Source organism: Ictalurus furcatus, chromosome 2 (genome assembly GCF_023375685.1).
Source record: "Ictalurus furcatus strain D&B chromosome 2, Billie_1.0, whole genome shotgun sequence".
Taxonomy (NCBI): domain Eukaryota; kingdom Metazoa; phylum Chordata; class Actinopteri; order Siluriformes; family Ictaluridae; genus Ictalurus; species Ictalurus furcatus.
The window spans coordinates 2,203,101-2,225,600 of record NC_071256.1 but is presented as its reverse complement, the minus strand read 5'-3'; the positions used below and the strand labels follow the sequence as shown (position 1 = coordinate 2,225,600).

General features: G+C 41.2%; 3 protein-coding genes and 1 long non-coding RNA gene across 7 annotated transcripts in view; 2 read left to right on the top strand and 2 right to left on the bottom strand.

Annotated features, from left to right (window-relative positions):
* itsn2a (intersectin 2a) overlaps positions 1–10,292 on the bottom strand; it is a 36,691-nt gene extending 26,399 nt beyond the window's left edge. Inside the window, exon 1 of one of the 2 annotated variants that reach the window (XM_053642269.1) lies at positions 10,203–10,292. The gene's annotated coding sequence lies outside the window, so the exon portion shown is untranslated. Of the gene's footprint in view, positions 1–9,852; positions 10,135–10,202 lie in introns of those variants that run through there. The other variant, XM_053642276.1, reaches the window with a different exon arrangement.
* The window catches only part of LOC128619197 (uncharacterized), a 24,666-nt gene extending 8,453 nt beyond the window's left edge, over positions 1–16,213 (top strand). For both annotated transcript variants that reach the window (XR_008387897.1, XR_008387898.1), the window contains 3 exons: positions 10,128–10,544; positions 10,685–10,864; positions 15,999–16,213. This is a non-coding gene — a long non-coding RNA (uncharacterized LOC128619197). The remainder of the gene's footprint in view (positions 1–10,127; positions 10,545–10,684; positions 10,865–15,998) is intronic.
* On the bottom strand, positions 12,082–15,255 carry mrpl19 (mitochondrial ribosomal protein L19). The gene is made up of 6 exons (XM_053642898.1): positions 15,157–15,255; positions 13,741–13,864; positions 13,232–13,350; positions 13,020–13,154; positions 12,540–12,721; positions 12,082–12,447 (listed from the first exon to the last, which is right to left on the bottom strand). The coding sequence occupies exons 1-6, from the start codon at positions 15,224–15,226 to the stop codon at positions 12,226–12,228; spliced, it is 852 nt and encodes a 283-aa protein (XP_053498873.1). The 5' UTR covers positions 15,227–15,255; the 3' UTR covers positions 12,082–12,225.
* Positions 16,214–16,498: 285 nt separating the features above from the next.
* The window catches only part of LOC128618985 (protein eva-1 homolog C), a 47,750-nt gene continuing 41,748 nt past the window's right edge, over positions 16,499–22,500 (top strand). The window contains exon 1 of one of the 2 annotated variants that reach the window (XM_053642749.1): positions 16,499–16,791. In XM_053642749.1, coding sequence (XP_053498724.1) covers positions 16,701–16,791 — 91 coding nt within the window. In that variant the 5' untranslated portion in view covers positions 16,499–16,700. The remainder of the gene's footprint in view (positions 16,792–22,500) is intronic. The other variant, XM_053642760.1, reaches the window with a different exon arrangement.

The window sequence follows — 22,500 nt, the reverse complement described above, 5'->3', positions numbered from 1 at the left end:
GAATGGGTAAAGAGTGATGGATGGATGGGTAAAGAGCGATGGATGATGGATGGATGGGTAAAGAGCGATGGATGATGGATGGATGGGTAAAGAGTGATGGATGGATGGATGGATGGATGGATGGGTAAAGAGGGATGGATGGATGGATGGGTAAAGAGCGATGGATGGATGGATGGATGGATGGGTAAAGAGGGACGGATGGATGGATGGACAAAGAGGGAAGGATGGACGGATGGGTAAAGAGCGATGGATGGATTGATGGATGGATGGATGGGTAAAGAGGGATGGATGGATGGATGGGTAAAGAGTGATGGATGGATGGATGGATGGATGGGTAAAGAGGGATGGATGGATGGATGGGTAAAGAGTGATGGATGGATGGATGGATGGATGGGTAAAGAGGGATAGATGGATGGATTTGTAAAGAGGGATGGATGGATGGATGGATGGGTAAAGAGTGATGGATGGATGGATGGATGGATGGGTAAAGAGGGATGGATGGATGGATGGATGGGTAAAGAGTGATGGATGGATGGATGGGTAAAGAGGGACGGATGGATGGATGGACAAAGAGGGAAGGATGGACGGATGGGTAAAGAGCGATGGATGGATTGATGGATCCATGGATGGGCAAAGAGTGATGGATGGATGGATGGGTAAAGAGGGATGGATGGATGGATGGGTAAAGAGGGATGGATGGATGGATGGATGGGTAAAGAGGGATGGATGGATGGATGGATGGGTAAAGAGGGATGGATGGATGGATGGGTAAAGAGTGATGGATGGATGGATGGATGGATGGATGGGTAAAGAGGGATGGATGGATGGATGGGTAAAGAGCGATGGATGGATGGATGGGTAAAGAGTGATGGATGGATGGATGGATGGATGGATGGGTAAAGAGGGATGGATGGATGGATGGATGGATGGGTAAAGAGGGATGGATGGATGGATGGGTAAAGAGTGATGGATGGATGGATGGATGGATGGGTAAAGAGGGATGGATGGATGGATGGATGGATGGGTAAAGAGGGATGGATGGATGGATGGATGGGTAAAGAGCGATGGATGGATTTGTAGCTGGTTGGTTTGATTGGATTGACAGAATTCGAATCTATACTTTTAACTATATATTTATTTTTACAGACTGAATGGTTTATATATTTTGGGGGGGGGGGGTACATGCTAAGCGTATATGATTAAAGCTAATAATGTTCACTCTGTGTGTAGCACTTTAACGTTACACACTCATTAATATTTAAATACTAAATCTTTTAACGGGGCGTCTTCGGTCTGATCCGCAAAGAGCCGGCGTGGTCGCGGGCTTCGTTTCATGGATAAACACGTCAATTCCATGATAAAAACAATGCACCGGATTGTGTTTCGACCTCACACACACACACACACACACACACACACACACTGGAACAAACACACTCTTTGACTGCAGTTTGATAGACACCTGCATGCAGCACTGACCAATCAGCATTCAGTACCGCTTCCTCCGCTAACAGAGTGTGTGTCTTATCCGAGAGCATTACCCAGCATGCTTTGCACTGAGGGAAGAAGGAGTCCTCTGTTCACACAGGAAACACACAGGCTCGGGCTCAGTCCTGAACTATTTAGTAAAAGTGCACACACACACACACACACACACACACGCACACACACACCAGACTGGGATGTCTACCCAGACAGGGTTATACACAGTTTACACACACGTTTATCTGAAAGCTGGAGGTTAAACACTTTCTCCTCTCTCTCTCTCTCTCTCTCTCTCTCTCTCTCTCTCTCTCTCGTCCCTTATCAGTCAGCGCATTTAAAGTATCAGGCTCAGTTCCTTCAGAAGTGTCTTTGTTCTTGTTCGCCCTTCACTCTTCAGGCTTACTAGACTCTCAGGTGGAGTAAATCTCTGCACATGTGAAGGGAACAATGCAAGAGCATGAGGGAAGAGTGTAAAAGCAAGAGTCTCTCTCTCTCTCTCACACACACACACACACACACACACACACACACACACACAGCACTGTAAGTATTTAGGGCAACCCATGTCCTCTAGGATGGACTTTTACAGTGCCTGTACCATATACACCGTCTTTCTAGGTTACGTCTCCACACTGATCGCTCATACATGACCCATTGTATAGGCTCCTGCTATTAATATCTCTCTCTCTCTCTCTCTCTCTCACACACACACACACACAGAGTGGCTCTGAGATAAGCAACAGTACAGGCATGTTAATCCCTTTGTAGATATAATGTTTTAGTATAGTATAGAGTAGTAGAATGCATTATTTCTTTGTAAACACGCACGGCGTCGTCTCTCCCACTCGTAACGAACTCGTCTTAACACATCTGGTGTAATGCGTGTAATGGCATGCCGATCGCAACCTTGCAACAGCTAGAGAATGAGTTCAATATGTTCTCCTGTCATCAAAGGCATTCTTAAAGGCTGTCTGGAAAAACGTATTTATATATATATATATATATATATATATATATATATATATATATATATATATATATATATATATATATATATATAATATAAATATATCATTTTGGAAGACAGGTTATTTTCCCCTAAGTACGAGGACTTTTGGGACACCCTGTAGTACATTGTGGTACAGTAGAGTTTAATGTAGTATAGTATATCATATTGGAGTGTAGTATAGTACACTGTACTACTGTATACTTCACTATACACATTACTGTGTTGTATACTACACCACTACAGTACTGTGTGAGGTACTGTGGTGTATTAGAGTATAGAGTATTATAGTTTAGTGTAGTACAGTGTCATGTAATATAGTGTAATATAGTGTAGTATAGTATAGTGTAATATAATATAGTGTAGTATAGTATAGTGTAATATAATATAGTGTAGTATAGTGTAATATAATATAGTGTAGTATAGTGTAATATAATATAGTGTAGTATAGTATAGTGTAATATAATATAGTGTAGTATAGTATAGTGTAATATAATATAGTATAGTGTAGTATAGTATAGTGTAATATAATATAGTGTAGTATAGTATAGTGTAATATAATATAGTATAGTGTAGTATAGTATAGTGTAATATAATATAGTATAGTATAGTGTAATATAATATAGTGTAGTATAGTATAGTGTAATATAATATAGTGTAGTATAGTATAGTGTAATATAATATAGTGTAGTATAGTATAGTGTAATATAATATAGTATAGTGTAGTATAGTATAGTGTAATATAATATAGTGTAGTATAGTATAGTGTAATATAATATAGTATAGTGTAGTATAGTATAGTGTAATATAATATAGTATAGTGTAGTATAGTATAGTGTAATATAATATAGTATAGTATAGTATAGTGTAATATAATATAGTGTAGTATAGTATAGTGTAGTATAGTATAGTGTAATATAATATAGTGTAGTATAGTATAGTGTAATATAATATAGTATAGTATAGTATAGTGTAATATAATATAGTGTAGTATAGTATAGTGTAGTATAGTATAGTGTAATATAATATAGTGTAGAATAGTATAGTGTAATATAATATAGTGTAGTATAGTATAGTGTAATATAATATAGTGTAGTATAGTGTAATATAATATAGTATAGTGTAATATAATATAGTGTAGTATAGTATAGTGTAATATAATATAGTGTAGTATAGTATAGTGTAATATAATATAGTGTAGTATAGTATAGTGTAATATAATATAGTATAGTGTAATATAATATAGTGTAGTATAGTATAGTGTAATATAATATAGTGTAGAATAGTATAGTGTAATATAATATAGTGTAGTATAGTATAGTGTAATATAATATAGTGTAGTATAGTATAGTGTAATATAATATAGTGTAGTATAGTATAGTGTAATATAATATAGTGTAGAATAGTATAGTGTAATATAATATAGTGTAGTATAGTATAGTGTAATATAATATAGTGTAGTATAGTGTAATATAATATAGTGTAGTATAGTGTAATATAATATAGTGTAGTATAGTATAGTGTAATATAATATAGTGTAGTATAGTGTAATATAATATAGTGTAGTATAGTATAGTGTAATATAATATAGTGTAGTATAGTGTAATATAATATAGTGTAGTATAGTGTAATATAATATAGTGTAGTATAGTGTAATATAGTATAGTATAGTGTAATATAATATAGTGTAGTATAGTGTAATATAATATAGTGTAGTATAGTATAGTGTAATATAATATAGTGTAGTATAGTGTAATATAATATAGTGTAGTATAGTGTAATATAATATAGTGTAGTATAGTATAGTGTAATATAATATAGTGTAGTATAGTGTAATATAGTATAGTATAGTGTAATATAATATAGTGTAGTATAGTATAGTGTAATATAATATAGTGTAGTATAGTGTAATATAATATAGTGTAGTATAGTGTAATATAGTATAGTATAGTGTAATATAATATAGTGTAGTATAGTGTAATATAGTATAGTATAGTGTAATATAATATAGTGTAGTATAGTATAGTGTAATATAATATAGTATAGTATAGTGTAATATAATATAGTGTAGTATAGTGTAATATAATATAGTGTAGTATAGTGTAATATAGTATAGTATAGTGTAATATAATATAGTGTAGTATAGTGTAATATAGTATAGTATAGTGTAATATAATATAGTGTAGTATAGTGTAATATAATATAGTGTAGTATAGTATAGTGTAATATAATATAGTGTAGTATAGTGTAATATAATATAGTGTAGTATAGTGTAATATAGTATAGTATAGTGTAATATAATATAGTGTAGTATAGTATAGTGTAATATAATATAGTGTAGTATAGTGTAATATAATATAGTGTAGTATAGTGTAATATAGTATAGTATAGTGTAATATAATATAGTGTAGTATAGTGTAATATAGTATAGTATAGTGTAATATAATATAGTGTAGTATAGTATAGTGTAATATAATATAGTATAGTATAGTATAGTGTAATATAATATAGTGTAGTATAGTATAGTGTAATATAATATAGTATAGTATAGTATAGTGTAATATAGTGTAGTATAGTATAGTGTAATATAATATAGTGTAGTATAGTATAGTGTAATATAGTATAGTATAGAGTAATATAATATAGTATAGTGTAGTATAGTATAGTGTAATATAATATAGTGTAGTATAGTATAGTGTAATATAGTATAGTGTAGTATAGTATAGTGTAATATAATATAGTATAGTATAGTGTAATATAATATAGTGTAGTATAGTATAGTGTAATATAATATAGTGTAGTATAGTATAGTGTAATATAGTATAGTGTAGTATAGTATAGTGTAATATAATATAGTGTAGTATAGTATAGTGTAATATAGTATAGTGTAGTATAGTATAGTGTAATATAATATAGTATAGTATAGTGTAATATAATATAGTGTAGTATAGTATAGTGTAATATAGTATAGTGTAGTATAGTATAGTGTAATATAGTATAGTATAGTGTAATATAGTATAGTGTAGTATAGTATAATATAATATAGTATAGTGTAGTATAGTATAATATAATATAGTATAGTATAGTGCCAGCAGAGAACTCTCGTTGATTAAATGTGTACTATTTAGAGCGCCCCACCCCACCCCCTTATATTCTGCACTAATGTACGCATAATTTCAGCTCCTCGTGTTGTTTATCCTCGCTCTCTTCCCCGCTGGGTATCAGGACGTTAATGGAGAACCACGGTGATGCACCCTGCTGTGTTTAACTGCACTACTGCTCTGTTATCACAAAACGGCTGAGACGATCGGTCCTAGACTATTCGGTTCTAGAGCACAGAGACTCTTCTTGAACACAGGGACCGTTCTAGAACATAGAGACCATTCGGTTCTAGAGCACAGAAGCTCTTCTTGAACACAGAGACCGTTCTAGAACATAGAGACCATTCGGTTCTAGAGCACAGAGGCTCTTCTTGAACACAGGGACCGTTCTAGAACATGGAGGCCATTCGGTTCTAGAGCACAGAGACTCTTCTTGAACACAGGGACCGTTCTAGAACATAGAGACCATTCGGTTCTAGAGCACCATTCGTTCACAAACAGTTCGGTGCTGTAGAGTAGCTCAGGTGCGAGTGCATTTGGCATGTCTCTGCAAACAGCTGATCACACAAACACCCCTCCCACACACACACACACACACACACACACACACATACACACACACACATATATACAGCAGCAGCTGTTCTTTCCAGCAAGATAGTGTAATTATTCAATATGTGATGATGGCAACCAGCAGCGTGAGAAAAGCAGGCAGCAGTGCTGTTAAGCAAAGAGGAAAGGCTCGTCAGCCCAATTCACCTGTCCGCACACACACACACACACACACACACACCTGTCCGTTCACACGGCCATAGGAATAGATGGCTGCTTCTTCAACGACTGCTTCAGTTCCAATGATGCCCAGTCACGTTCCTATTCTTTAGCGCCATCTACACCCACATCCAACCGGCTGAAGTGTTCATTTAGTCATTAAATATATTACACTACAACTCTTTATTTATTCGACACCACCTGGTCAGTCAATATTCTATCTGTCTAAATGTAAAGAGGTTTAAGACAGCAATTTTTTTTTTCAATATTTGGCAGACCCATGTGTCTAAGCATAAATCTGAGACCTTGATCGTCTTCACTTTACGTGAGAGAATTTCTCATCAAATTGCCCGTTCATGCATCAGCGTTTTGTTCGCGAGGTTAAAAAAATTGCAGCGCTCTAAAGCATTTACATAGCTAGCATTTACATCAAGCCGCGCCTCTTCTTAATCTTTAACAGAACTGAATCAGGTAGTACAATTTCTTAGTCATGAACGGAAATGCGAACCACAATGGCGCGATTTTACAGTTATTGTACGGTTTCGTCGCCTCGTTTGTTTTATTGGACGGCATGCTCGTGGTGGCAGCCATGTTGAAAGCGGTGGCCTCGCTTGAATATTTTTGAGAAGTCAGAAAGCTTGACTCAGAGGTTTATGACCCAAAACTCTGACTCCGGAGGTTGATGACCCAAAACTCTGACTCGGAGGTTGATGACCCAAAACTCTGACTCCGAAGGTTGATGACCCAAAACTCTGACTCGGAGGTTGATGACCCAAAACTCTGACTCCGGAGGTTGATGACCCAAAACTCTGACTCGGAGGTTGATGACCCAAAACTCTGACTCCGGAGGTTTATGACCCAAAACTCTGACTCCGGAGGTTGATGACCAAAAACTCTGACTCCGGAGGTTGATGACCCAAAACTCTGACTTGGAGGTTGACGACCCAAAACTCTGACTCGGAGGTTGATGACCCAAAACTCTGACTCCGAGGTCGATGACCCAAAACTCTGACTCGGAGGTTGATGACCCAAAACTCTGACTCGGAGGTTGATGTGAATGGAAGGTCATAATTGTCCCTCATTAACATTAGCAGAATTGTATTCAAGACTGAAATATATAGGTTTGTTTGAATAACATTAAAGTTAATTGAATACAAAACACCATTCAAGTACTGAGAATTGTGGAAGCACTGTTGCTTGGCAACTGAAATGTGTAAGTATAAGCTAGCTAATCACTGAAGCTAACAGTGTAAGTAGCCGGCATCTAGCTGTTGAGTCAGTGTGAAGTGATTGTTGAACTTACACATGCCAGTCTGAAAGACGATCACGATAAGCCTCTTAGATTGTATGAGTATGAGTTTGTGTAATTACACCATAAATACACTTTGCACCCAAACTCCCGAGGGTTCTGCCATACTGAGAAACATTAACATAGTATTGTGACTTGCATTGTTTTCACAGCGGAGTGTTTCCGAGGCGTCTCGGCTATAGAAACCAGGACGATCTATTCGTCTTTGTCAACGTTATTCAGAGTTCACCGGCCTGTTTCGAATTACAGAGGTGTGCAAAGGCGCCTGGATGGCAATCTGAGCGAAGAACAGAGCATTCCTAACGTGCGGTCTCACGTTTCAGTAAATAATAAGAGCTGTGAGAGGATTCGGTTGCAGGACGTGGTGCTTTCACCTGCAGAACCCGTTTGGTGATGTGATTACAAACAAGACCATGTAGGTCACGGTGTGGTGTTCAGGTAAAGTGGACACCTAACTCCGTGAGTGTTACAGTGTTTAAAGGATGCCTTCGAGATGTCCGTGAGACGCTGATTCGTTTTCCTCGGTGATTCCAGATTTCTCTTTCCCCAAAAACAGGGGGGTGTTCCCAAGCTAATTGGTCTTGGATCTGCCCCATGAGATGTTCGTGAGACCTTGATACGTTTTCCCTCGATGATTCCAGACTTCTCTTTCCACAAAAACAGGGGGTGTTCCCAAGCCAATTGGTCTTGGATCTGCCCCATGATCCCCGTCCAATTGGATGTTCCTGATACAGCTCCAACCGAGAAGCATCCACACCACCGTATCTACGTATCAATTAAGAGGAGCAGTGGATCTACTCTGAGGTTCTCCCAGATTGTCAAGCTCCTCACTCTTTCATGGAGAGTAAGTCTACCAACGCTGTGGACGAACTGCTTTTCGGTAACCTTATTCTTTTGTCCGCTACCCACAGCTCGTCGCAACAGGTGAAGAACAGCGACGTAGAGCGGTAAACACAGAGCTTCGTCATCAGAACGAGCTCCTGCTTCACCATCACAAACACCTAACACCGTTTGTCAATCTCACCGTATGTGAGATTTCCATCATTCGTGAATTAGATCCAAAGAAAATCAAGTCACACGGGTCATTAACAACGGCTTTTTATAGGCTGATTTAATTCAGACCAATCTGGCCAGGAATGGACGTTCATGGACGTCCATCATCTGGACAGTTGGTGCTCATGTCTGTCTCACTCATTATTAGATCTTCTTCTTCTTCTAGTGATCTTACCTTTGGTTCCAACCTAAATGCATTTAGAGAAAGAATCGATACCCTCTGAGTGATCGCTTTATAACAACAGGCACGTGACAACCTGCTCTCGAGCTTCATCAGGTACAGTCTCAGAGAAGCTAGAAGGTACCAAACTGGTTGTACCTATAATACGGACGGTATGTAGGTACATGATTTGACCTTAATGAATGAATGACTGAAGACCTTTTAGACTTTACTCTAAAAGCTAGTACCGTTGACGGGATCAAAAGGTACAATCGGGGTACCTTTATTTCTAACGACGTCCACGTTATGTCCTCCTTTCCTCTCCGTAGATGTAGCTGTTCATGACGGTGTTAAGTGTTAGCTACATCAGTTCATCTGCTAATTTCATTACATCCTTCAAACGCTCACACTGCACTCTCGGACGTAATCAGTACCAAAGTGTACTTTTCCTAGTCGGCGGTGTGGTACCGTTACTGTGTATTTTACCTACGGACTGTGCATGTTCTAGAACTTTAAGGTCCTTATGGTCCAGTTGTGTTGTTATTTTTAAAGCTAAACTATTTTCACGTGTCCGTCGTTCACGCACTGTTTATTGCAGATACGCCTCACAAAAATGTCCCGTTTTTCTACGTAACCTCCATTTCCTTTGACGCAAGCGCTCCAGTGCTTGTCCAGATTCCTTTAGAAAGATGTTTTTGTTCCCGGTTGAGTGTACAGCCACACACCTCCTCACCTTCTCATCTGACTCGACCTCGAACATGCTAAAGGTAGACTATAAAAGATGTCAAATATAGATATACCGTGGACTAAAGGTTAAAAAATAAATAAATAAATAAATAAATAAAGGTGTATACTTTTATGGTACAGTAGCACCTGAACACCGAGGAGAAGTACCTTTATTTCTGAGTGTTAGTACCTGCTGAAAATCTAGAGCAGGTGGTCACGTGTCACCAGTAGGGTTTGTTACCTTTATTTCTGAGAGATGTGTTCATCATGATGGAGATCTAGAAAACCTCACTCAGTGCTGGTGTTGTTTTAAGAAGCCTTCTTCTGTTCTGTTTCTCTGTAGGCTTTAATGTTGCTCCAAACCCGGTTTATGTGATTATTCCTACAGATGTGCAAACATCAGCCCGTCGCTGATCCGAACTCAAACACACACCTGATCCGGATCCGCTCGTGTGTTAATCTGAACTCCGCAGGAAGGCGGATCCGGCTTACATCACTTCACTCTTCTCGTTACAGTAAACACGGTTTCTGATGCACGGCTTCATGATCGATCGGACGCGCGTGCACCTTCTTAACGGTCCGGTTGCTTACCATGCACGTCGCGAGGACTCCGGACTCCGTTCCTGACCGGGTGGATGTTTTTCTTTCTCTCTCTTTCTCTTTCTGTGTGTGTGTGTGTGTGTATCCAGGTTGCGGAGGAGCTCTTGCTTATTAAACGCAGCGACGGACGGAGCGCTCGAGCCGTCCGTGAGACGGGTGACGTCACGGAAACGACGCGCCGGGGCGGGGATTTTCTATAGCGCGCGCGCGCACATCTGTCCGCCAATGTGGGTCGACGTACGCGGGCGCCCTCGCGTTTCTACCGCGTGCCACACGTCCAAAAGCGCAGAGAACTCTGGTCCGAAATCCTCCTACGATGCATGACTCCAGAAGGTTGATTTCTTTTCATTTAAACCGGATCTCTAAAATATTTAAGAATAAATATAAATAGACTATATATAAATCATTAAAGGGGAAAATCCACCCTGCATTAATTAATGAATTAACATAAGAGCTTCAATTCTGCATTTTAGTTCCTACATTACCCACAATGCCGTTCTACTCTGCATGGTGAGAGTGGCGCAGTGCCTTTGTCTGAGCTCTAAAGAGATCGATGCAGCAGCGCTTTAGTCCTTTCGTCTGTCCGGCTCTCTCACCGCCTGATCTCCACACTCTGCTCTTAGCTGCATTACTACAAACTACAGTGGATCTAGGTATTATAGTCATTATTTAGTCATGAGAATTGAACGCGTTTAAATTTACACCACACTGTTCATTTACAAATCTAAACCCGAGAAATTTAAAAAAAATTTACCTACAATACTTCAGAATTAAAACGCTCTAATAATTCAATTATGATGGTACAAATGTAGGCTACCTATAGTTCCTCATATTCAAATATAAGACTATGTATACAGATTAAAGTGGTTCCCAGATAAATAAATAAATAAATACATACATAGAAGTTTACTCACCCACTGGTCTAAGTGTATTGTTCAGAAAGAGAAGAGGATTTGTCCCGGGCAACTAAAAACCTGAAAAGCTCACTGGTGGGATTAAATCAGACGAGCATATTTAATATTTTCTTTGGAGGGGGTAAATGTAAATGGTGTAATTAAGTAGTGATTTAGTAACTGAGATTTTAAAAGAGCGTTTGCTGCCCCCTGTGGTCAGAGTCTGGAACTGCAACGCAGGAATCACGCTATCTGAAAGATCAGAGCCGTCCAGTGAAGAGGTCTGATTTACCAACAAACATCACTGTGAAACCACAGGTTTTATATCCCACTCGGTCAAATCAGTCAGATCAGGAATGATCAACCAGAGCAGATGCACATTTGTGCAGAGTTCAGAAACTTGGGACTAGAATCACATGTCTGGAAAAAGCATGAACTAGGGTTGCGTTGGAGTTCAGGGCCACGTTATGTTTTCCTGTGTTTTTATTTTTAAAAAAAGAGTCGTCTCAGCCTTAAAGGAACTCGATCAGCACCTGACGTTTTACTAATTTGATGCGAACGTAGCAAGAAAGATAAGATTAACACTGAAAGTTTCGCAAAAATTGCAGTATTTAGAAAAGGACATAAAACGAAAGGGAAGTAGTTTATATAACCAATTCAATAACTTTTTTATTTCTTTTTAAATTCCACTGTCAAACTTTAAGCCACGCCCCCTACCCGGGCGAGACCAAACCGTGCGCTGAGAACGAATGCGACTTGGCGCAGAGACTGTTCATAGTCGTGAGCTGAGCTTCCTGTAGGTCAGCTTTACAGAAGCGTTAACGTATTTTCACGAAAAACACATTTTTCCCAACTGATTAATATTAAACACAGCAAGCTTCGCTTTCACATCTTGTTCACGATAATATCTGTTTTGTGATTTTTCTGAAAGCCCAGTGCATTATGGGAACGTCTGCAGCAACAAATCTACAAAAGGCTACAACTGAACCATTTTTATTATTATCACTTTACAGACAAACAAACAAACAAACATACAAACAAACACAGCTTAATGAAGCACGAAGCCCGCGCTGCACGAGTCCATGTTAGGATTGTCCACTTTATACACATCTACGCATCGTTCACTTTCTAAGCTCCGCCTGCACTTCCTGGTAGATCTTCTCCTCCAGTGAGGAAGTGTCGTACTCCTTCAGCATGTCATACTTCCTCCACGGCTCCGCCCACTTCTGAGCGTGCTCCATCTGCTCCGGGGTCAGGCACAGGTCAAAGCGTATACCCTGGATGTTGAACTTGGGACGCTCCCAGCGCTTCGACCACGGACGCGGCTTCATCCTCACCTTCAGCTGCAGAGAGAGAGAGAGGGAGAGAGAGAGGAGTGTAAACTCAGAGAAAGAACAACAGAGTTAAACGGTGCCGTGACCCGTCTCATGCGCACCTCGTTGACGGGGACGTCCTGCGTGGGCGAGAGGTGAACGGGCTTCATGTCGAAGTCGAAGGTGCTGTACTCGGGCAGAGCGTCCCTCAGGTACATCAGGTTATTGTCCAGTCTCTTCTCTAACTTCAGCACTTCGATGCGCTTAACACGAGGATTGTATAGCTCGTAGCAGATCTCCACTCCTACACACACACACATCACACACTCATACGACATACTGCCAAGACCAACAGCCAATCACGGCCCCGAAGAGGCAGCTTTTAACGTCATCTTGGATGATCTACCAAGAGTATTGGAGAACAATTTCATATCACAGGTTAGCAAATGAACTTTTGCAGAATGAAATAAATAAACGTTTGCTGGATTGCCAGTGCGGCGCTGCGTCTCGGCAGAATGTGAAACTCTAACCTGGTGACCGGAGAAGGAAAGAAAACAAAGCCACACTCGACGTGCATCTTCACCCTCTGTCGAGGAGCTCACCTTGTCCGTCGATGATGTTCCTGAGGATGAAGGTGGCGCCGAGTCCTTTACCCGAGCGCTGGGTGCAGATTCCCACGAAGCGGTTGGTGTTGTTGGCGGCGTGCGGGTCTGTCGTGGTGACGGACAAAACGCTTCCTGAAGACAGAGCAGGTCGCGATCAGACACACCGTTCATCAAGCAGTTCAGAAATGCTCCACTGAAACGCTTCTTACCCACGTAGAACTCGGGAATGTTCAGCACGTTGCGTCTCTGGAGCATGTCTTTGCGCTCCAGGTAGAATTTGAGCGGGTTTGTGCGCTGGCGAGGGGGGATGAACTCGGGACTGATAAACCTGCGTGGAAACACGGGCTGGGTTTTATCACGGAGGCGACGTCTAAGAAACTAACTGTGAATCGGACTACACGCCTCCAGCCTCTCGGTGACCGAAAGCGCTGGATGCGATAACGCAACAATTAACCGATCGCACTTTACTGTAGAGACGGTACGATAGCTCCTTAAGTGATGTCTTTTAAACCGAAGTACTTAAAAATACAGGGAAAAAAACACACTGTTAAAAACACAACTTACACTGCAAATAAAATTAACTAAGATATAAAGTGGAGATATATATATATATATATATATATATATATATATATATATATATATATATAATTTAATTGTTTTGAAAGTCGCAACATTTCTGAGCAGACGATTTCTCTCTCCGGAGGAACTTTCTCACCGTCGCACCGCTTCTTCAGGCTTCGATTTATCCACAATCACCGGTTTGGCTGGAGGAGTGAATTTGGGCGGCTCGTCACTCGGACCCGCAGCCCGTAACCGCACCGAGAACACCGAAAACATACCTTTAGGAAAAGAACAAACAGATGATTAGCACGCAACGATAGTGTACAATATACTTCATTCAGTCGCTCCAGGATTTCCCCATCGCAGAAATCAACGCAAAACCAACTCGCAGGAGCGTGCGATTTTTCAAAACGAGCACAGATTTGGGCCGAGACGTGCAGTGTAATTCAGTATCACCGAATCACTTGTATGTGATTCAGTATCACAGTATCACTGGATCACTTGTGTGTAATTCAGTGATACTGAATCACTTGTGTGTAATTCCGTATCACTGAATCACTTGTATGTGATTCATTATCACAGTATCACTGAATCACTTGTGTGTAATTCAGTATCACAGTATCACAGAATCACTTGTGTGTAATTCAGTATCACTGAATCACTTGTGTGTAATTCAGTGATACTGAATCACTTGTGTGTAATTCAGTGATACTGAATCACTTGTGTGTAATTCAGTATCACTGAATCACTTGTGTGTAATTCCGTATCACTGAATCACTTGTGTGTGATTCAGTATCACAGAATCACTTGTGTGTCACAGAATCACTTGTGTGTAATTCCGTATCACTGAATCACTTGTGTGTGATTCAGTATCACAGAATCACTTGTGTGTCGCAGAATCACTTGTGTGTAATTCCGTATCACTGAATCACTTGTGTGTGATTCAGTATCACAGAATCACTTGTGTGTAATTCCGTATCACTGAATCACTTGTGTGTGATTCAGTATCACAGAATCACTTGTGTGATGCTTCCTTTAAAGGCAAAGTGAATTACACTTAGTAAGCTTGATTGCCTAGGTCATGTTCATTTACATATTTACAGCTGTTTCAATCTGATTTCATTAGGAACGTGTTAGAAATATAAATATGATCTTTAAAAAAAGATGTATTTGTAAATTAAATATATGAAATATTGTACACACAATGTTATGGAAAAATAGAATGTGTTTAAAATACAAGATTGCTAATATAATATTCTAAATGTGAATAAATACGATCTAAGTATGATGCTGCATACATAAATAAATACAGAATAAATATATATATTTTTTAAATGACACACATCTTGTGTGTTTAAGCTCAGAATCTCACGCAACGTGTGTATGAAGGGTGCCAATAATTCTGGAGTAGAGCATGCAGTATTATCCAGCCATGTTGGCTCTACTCTGCTTTTCCTCCTATAGAACGTGCATACGTAATAAAAGCTATATATATTTAAATGAATAAAAGCACTATTATTCACTATATTTGACACTTTCTGATAAGGAAATAACGCTTTAAATGACGTACGTTCATTCTGAAATCGCACATTTCCTAATAATCGTATCAGCGTGCCTGCCCTCTGTGTGCGCGCCGCCATGTTTGATGACGTGTCGAGTACGGAAGCTGCAAAAGGACAAACTGCGTTCTGAAGAAAAGCGTTGCGGGGTTTTTCTCTCTCTCTCTCACGGATCTTTACGCACTTTTGATGATTGAAAATCACCCAAATTAAATGGAGTAATATTTTATAAAGTGACACAAACATGTATTTACTCTGGATGTATGAATATATCATAAATCTATCCACGTTATATCTTTATTATTATTATTATTATTATTTGGAAAACATTAAGAGTGCAATAATGCAAGTTGTCCAAAAGGTGTCGCACGAGTCTAATATTTACATGTTTATCATGTAGTTTTGCTAGTAATACAAGATTATGCTAACTACACTGAGCTCAAATGGCTGTTTACTCGGCAATAGACTATAAAAAATAAATAAAAATGAATAAATAACATGGTGCTGCCTGGTGAAGCTACCCGAGGAAATTAGTGCACCCACTGTAAATTTTTCTAGCTATCTGGTTATTATGCTTTCTGTTTTGAACACAACAAGTAAGCTTCCAACACGTTATTAAATGTGTTATAGTGGAGTTTAATATGAGGGGAAAAAATATCAGTGACCTTACACATAAGAGCGAGGAGATGTTAGCTCCTAAAATAGAACGAGAGCTTTGTTTCTCAGTTATTTAGTGAACAGCTGGATGTATAGTGTCTAATGTCGTCTTACATATAGATGGCATCTTCGAGCTCACAAAGCACGCCTTCAAGTTGTCGCTCTTTCTGAAATCCGCCTGTTTTCTTCTCCTCAGGAAAAAGAAGTTTCGCCAAAAATCAAAACTAGCCAGACGGAGTCGATTCTACGCCAGGTTCACCTCAGGGGTCTGACAGGAAACCCCTCGAAAACGAAACCCAGAAAAAATAATTATTTTCTACTTCTTTAAAATAAACAAATAAAATAAACGAGACAGGCAGTAGTGTTTTTATTCTCTCCTCTTTTTTTTATTTATATAAATATAAAAATATAAAAAATAATAGCCTAATAGTAAATCAACAAGACAAGCAGGTGTTTTTATTCTCTTTATTTAGCATGCGTCCGAATTCGCTTGCTCGCTTTCATTCGCTTCTTCCCTGTACAGTGGACTCCAACGTCTTTCGCTGTGTAGCGAATCGTGAACGAGGGAATCGTGAACGAGGGAATGAAGAGCGATTTCAGACCCCGCTAGTTCAGCTCATTCTACATTTGGGTACCGTTTAGGACGGACAGAAGGCGAATTGGGACGACCGAGTTCAATCCGCCACTCCGCCCAGGTAGGAGGAGCTTAATCCGGTTTGACTCCACCCACTGCACGAGTAGTAATTGGAATTTTGTAGTGGGATACTTTGCGGAGTTTAGGACCTTGAAGAAGCACTCTCCATCTCCCCACACACACACGCACACGCTGCTCGGCAGCTTTCCGCCCTGAAGCCCCCGATGCTGCGCTCAGAGCTTCGAGATCCGCGCCGCTCCAAGGATGTTCCTCCCGGATGTGGCCCTTCAGTGCGCGCTCCTGCTCGGGTTCACCTGCCTGGCCGCTTTCGTTCACACTTCCCCGCAGTTCTCAGGTGAGAAAGCAGGGTTTGTTTCTCTCTCTCTCTCTTTTCTCCTTCATCTCCTGAGCTTCTCCGACATGCGCAGGTTTGGATTCTGAACTCGTCCCGAACCTGTGCCACACCGGCAGCAGTAACTCACACCTCTCACCTGTTTACCTCCTATTCTTTGATGGAACTGTTGGAGCGCACGTGCTGTAACTTGTATCGTGTGCCGTGTTTCGCACCTTCACTCTCACAGGTATGAAGGAACCAAACAGGACTCCTGCTTGTCCCTGGGGCTTCTCCATGAAAGGAGCGTGTGTTCTCCCTGTTGATCAGGTGTCTGGTACCTGGTGAGGTGCATGAGCGTTTAGAGTTCTGCTTTACAGGTTCCTGAGGGGCAGTGGTGTGAACAGGTTCACAGGAATGGTGCAGAAGATGTCCTTTTGAAGTGAGGACATGGTGTGAAGTACAGGTTTGGGGTTTGGTGCTGGAGAACCCGCTGTGCTGCGCGTGCCCTGAACACACCTGAGGCACTAATGACTTACCGATGAGCTCATTAACACAGCTGGAGCAGGTGTAGTGGAGGACCGGGCAGGATCATGGGTTCTCCAGGAGCAGAGGGTTGGCAAGCTGTATCGTTTACCAAAACATGCATCTGTTCAAGTTTTCTTGATCAGGAGCGCAAAGAGTCGTTTTTTTTGTTTGTTTGTTTTTGTTGTCAGATCTTGATGATGGAGCACAGAGGCATGCTCGTGACCCCGGAACAAAATCTGTCCTGTATATTTACAGTTCTTTATAACACTACACTCTTAATAATAATAATAATAATAATAATAATAATAAAGGTTCCAATTAGAACCAAAGAAGGGGGTTTTCAGCCTGATGCCATAGGAGAACCCTTTTAAGTTGCACGGAGAACCTTTTACGCTCAAGTTCTTTCGAGAACCACCAGTACATAGTGCGTTGAAGAACCCAGAAATGGTTCTTCACAGCAGTGCCACAAAGAACCATGTTATCATAAGCTCTCTTTTTTTTAAAAAAAAAAACCCTTAGTTAATGCTTTAAGGAACCTTTTAGTTAATGAGTAAGGTTCTTAAAAGTGATGTCAGAAGAACCTTTTCCAGTCCCACAAAGAACCTCATAGGGTTCAGTTTAACCTGTTAAGGGATGATATATATATATATATACACACACACCCTGAAGAACCTATAATGAATCTTAAATAACTTCTTTCATCTCCTAAGATCCATATAGCTCGACTCAAGAACCCTGCACAATGAAAAATGGTTCTGGACCAGAAGAAGGTTCTAAGAACCCTTACACTGCACACTGACACACAGATGAAAGGTTATTTATTAGCCCGCGAGCTCGGTCAAGTGTTTCAGCATGCGAATGTGTGAGAGAAGTATACTCTGTGATCAGGATTGAGAAACGTTCCGCTTACGTAACCGTTTAAACCTCTCGTTGATTAGTTCCCGGGTCCAGGCGGGGTGTTCGAGCAGGAACAATGGCGAGGAAACGTAAAGGTAACCGGATTAGGGAACGCAGGAACGCAGATCAGACCTACGGATGTCCGAGCATATGACCGGTTTGAGCGCTGCTCTGATTTTTGCAGACGGAAAAAAATCCAATCTTACACGCCAGCTGCGAATACGGTAGAGCCGAAACGTAAACGCTGGAACGGGTTTTACGCGAGCCTGTTTTCCTCGACGTGTTCGTGGATGACGTGAACCGGACGTATTTATTGTCTTTCGTTTACCCAGAGGCTCTCCGTTGTATAATCCGACACGGAGAACACGCACTAGTGATGGGATACGGTGAATGTTTCATCGGGTTCATCTCGTACGGTGGGATTAGTATTCCTCTTAAACAGACCGCTGAAATCCCGCGGGGTAAAATCGTCAGAGAGGGTTCGAGACCACGCAAAGACATCCTGAGAACGAACGAGGGAGTGTAAACGTGTCCCTGAATGAAGAATAATGAAGATAACGTGGAGCTAAGAGTCAAAGATTCTTCCTGATGTCGTCTCGTCTCGGGGAACGTCGTCTCGGGGGGGGGGACGCCGTCGTCGTGTCGTCTCGGGGGGGGACGCCGTCGTCGTGTCGTCTCGGGGGGGGGGACGCCGTCGTCGTGTCGTCTCGGGGGGGGGGACGCCGTCGTCGTGTCATCTCGGGGGGGACGCCGTCGTCGTGTCGTCTCGGGGGGGGGGACGCCGTCGTCGTGTCATCTCGGGGGGGACGCCGTCGTCGTGTCGTCTCGGGGGGACGCTGTCGTCGTGTCGTGTCGTCTCGGGGGGACGCTGTCGTCGTGTCGTGTCGTCTCGGGGGGACGCTGTCGTCGTGTCGTGTCGTCTCGGGGGGACGCCGTTGTCGTGTCGTGTCGTGTCGTCTCGGGGGGACGCCGTCGTCGTGTCGTCTCGGGGGGACGCCGTCGTCGTGTCGTCTCGGGGGGGACGCCGTCGTCTCGTCTCGCCTCTGGCTTGCACGTTCACGACCTAAAGCTCCATCCAGGTTTCCGTAAAGCTGCTTCGTGACAGTTGTTAACGTGACTGTGGAAATAGAAAGCAGCAGTGTGAAAGCAGCAGTTCCTGCCGGAGTCCTTCGTTAAGCAGTAAAGCGTTAAAGAGGCTGAGGGTCGGCTGTAGAGAGTCCTAATGGACTTGTGGATTAGCAAATACGGCTGGGGTTTAATGACAGGGTGTGTGTGTGTGTGTGTGTGTGTGTGTGTGTGTGTGTGTGTGTGTGTGAGAGAGAGAGATGCCCTCGTTGCCTCCTCAGTGCATGTGATCCTTTTGAGGTTTAAAAGGTTTGTTTTTGCGTGTGTGTATACGCCGTCTTTACCTGTTTCCTTCAACAACGCTCCAATTCCCGGGAGCTGTATTGGAATTATTGAAGGAATTTATGTGCTAAAGGAATCTGGTGCTAAAGTTGGGTTATCTGTTAGCAATTAGCTGGAAGTTTGTACTGAATGTTGTCAGTTAGTGCTTCTGGTTCGCTAGTAATATTGTCCTGTGTGAACTCTGAGGAAACTTGGCTAGAATTTAAACCCGGCGTTTGTCAAGAGGATGTTCTGATTAGCGGTGTTAGCTTGGAATAGCCTTCCGAGGTAGCTTGTAGCTAAGCGAGAGCGTTTGAGTGGATTTATTTTGTGTGGTGTTGTGTTTTGTTTTTTCAGTTTAAAGTAGGTTAAAGTAGAGTAGCGAGTTTGTTTTAAAGTTGTTTTTTTTTCCCCTCCAGGTAAGTAAACCTCTCGAAAACCCACTGTAAGCAAATAGCTAACGTTTACCTGGAATGTTACTTCATCTTTAGTGAGGAGGAGGTAACCGTAACCTCCTGTTTGAACTTTAAATAACGTAAGATAGCTTATAACTTACAGAAAATCCATCAATTTTAAAAAATACCGAAAATTGTCATATTTAATACGAGGCATATTCAGAATCTAATAAAAGCCATTTTAAATAATTGTTTATAATAATTATCCTAATGAAATATGCGTATTGATTTGGATTCGAAGGATGAAATTCTGCATAATGTAAAAAATGTTCATGAATATGTATTTAATTATGAGCTTTAGGGGGAAACTTCAACTACAGGGATTTTGAACTGTTTGCACTTCTGGTAGACGCTAAACTCTGTCTGTCTGTCTGTCTGTCTCTATCTCTATTCTCTGTGTCTGGCTGTCCATGTGGCTGTCCATGTGTCTGTCTGTCTCTATCTCTATTCTCTGTGTCTGTCTGTCCATGTGGCTGTCCATGTGTCTGTCTGTCTCTATCTCTATTCTCTGTGTCTGTCTGTCCATGTGGCTGTCCATGTGTCTGTCTGTCTCTATCTCTATTCTCTGTGTCTGTCTGTCCATGTGGCTGTCCATGTGTCTGTCTGTCTCTATCTATCTCTATTTGTCTGTGTCTGTCTGTCTCTATCTGTCTATCGCTGGCTGGCTGTCCGTGTGTCTCTGTCTGTCCATATATCGATCTCTCTCTCTCTCTCTCTCTCTCTCATGGTTTCTGGTGGGCTGTTAGATAAGCTGTGTGATTGGTCATCTGCCATGTCTGTCAAACTGGCTGTTTTTGAGACTGGGTGGATCTTGGCAGAGTTTCTTGCTGAAATGTACCGGACCCAGCCCTTATCCTGGCTAACTAGGACTCATTGTTGTGTGTGTGTGTGTGTGTGTGTGTGTGTGTGTTTTGATCTGGACCCACCAGGGTGCTACAGTGAAAGCCGAGGTTCCCTTTAGCTGTTCAATAGGATGTGTGGCTGTTAAAGGGTCAGAAGGTCAACTGAGGTCAAACCATTTCTAAGCATTTCACCCCCACAAGTGACTGCTTTATCTCTCTCTCTCTCTCTCTCTCTCTCACACTCTCACTGTCTCTCTCTCTCTCTCTCACACTCTCTCTCTCACACACTCTCTCTCTCTCCCTCTCTCTCACACTCTCTCTCACACTCTCTCTCTCTCTCTCTCACACTCTCACACTCTCTCTCTCTCTCTCTCTCTCTCTCTCTCTCTCTCTCTCTCTCTCTCTCTCTCGGATATGGAAAAATGTGAACAAAGACAAAGCTGGAGCTGTGCTATAATAACCCCCATGTTCTCACACTTGACAGTAATAACAACGTGAAATCAGACAATGAGGTTTTTTTTTGTTTTTTATTTAAAACCCCGAACAATTACGACAAACACAAAAAAAACAACGATGACATCATGATCCTCGGGAACTTTTTCACGATGCACAATCTCCCATGTAACAACCCTGTAAAAGAGTTCAGTCAGGATTTAATCCAGGTTATAAAATATTTAACAAGGACCAAGAGGGAAAATTTAAACTGTTGGGTTTTTTTTTTTTAAAAAAGAAAACAGATGTAAAAGTTTCTGGAGATGCCGTCGCTACGTCGTAAAAGTGGATCGCGAATTAATTAACGCAAGATCGTATCGTAAAATGTTTTATAAACATGAAAACGGAGAAGAACAAAAGGGCGCAGAAATGACAGGACTCAAGGGTGAACTCTTAAGAAGAGGACAAGTAAGGAAGAGTGTGTGTGTGTGTGTGTGTGTGTGTGTGTTCCGGAGGTGGAACTCGATACCCGTGCCTTCTGTCCGCATGAAAGACCCCTCCATCACCCCTCCTTGTTCTGCGCCCCCTCACCCCTACACACTCTTTCTCTTTCCCTGACACACTCACACACACTCTCACACACACTCTCACACACACTCTCACACACACTCTCACTCACTCCCTCACTCAGTGCCAGCGAAGGAGCCGGCGAACCTTTTCAGGACGTGGGCTGTTGTGTTTCTACTGATTCTCCAGCCAAACCTTTACGTAATCAGAGTTTAAAAAAAAAAAAAAAAAAAAATCTAATCACCAGTAATCGCGTGGAGCGTTAGAGGTCGCGTACGGGAAATCTGATTACGTCGTCATCTGGCTGGAAAAATCAGACGCCGATATGCAGATGAACATTTACTGCGTTTAGGTGTGCGTTTCGAATGTGTAGGTGTTTAAAAGCTTCCTTAACATTAGCGATATCAATTAGCACGCGCACGTTCACTGTAAACAAAACAAAACGATAATATTACAGAATCATTCTAAATTGTACGTGTTGTTTTGTTTTTTCACGACGTTAACCGTAGTAAATAACCCCTGTTGCTTGAGTAGTTGTTGTTGTTGTCATGGTAATTACAAGCAACATTGTTTCTAGACTCCAGCTCTGTTTCTATGGTTACAGCGATGTCTGAACGTTGAATAAA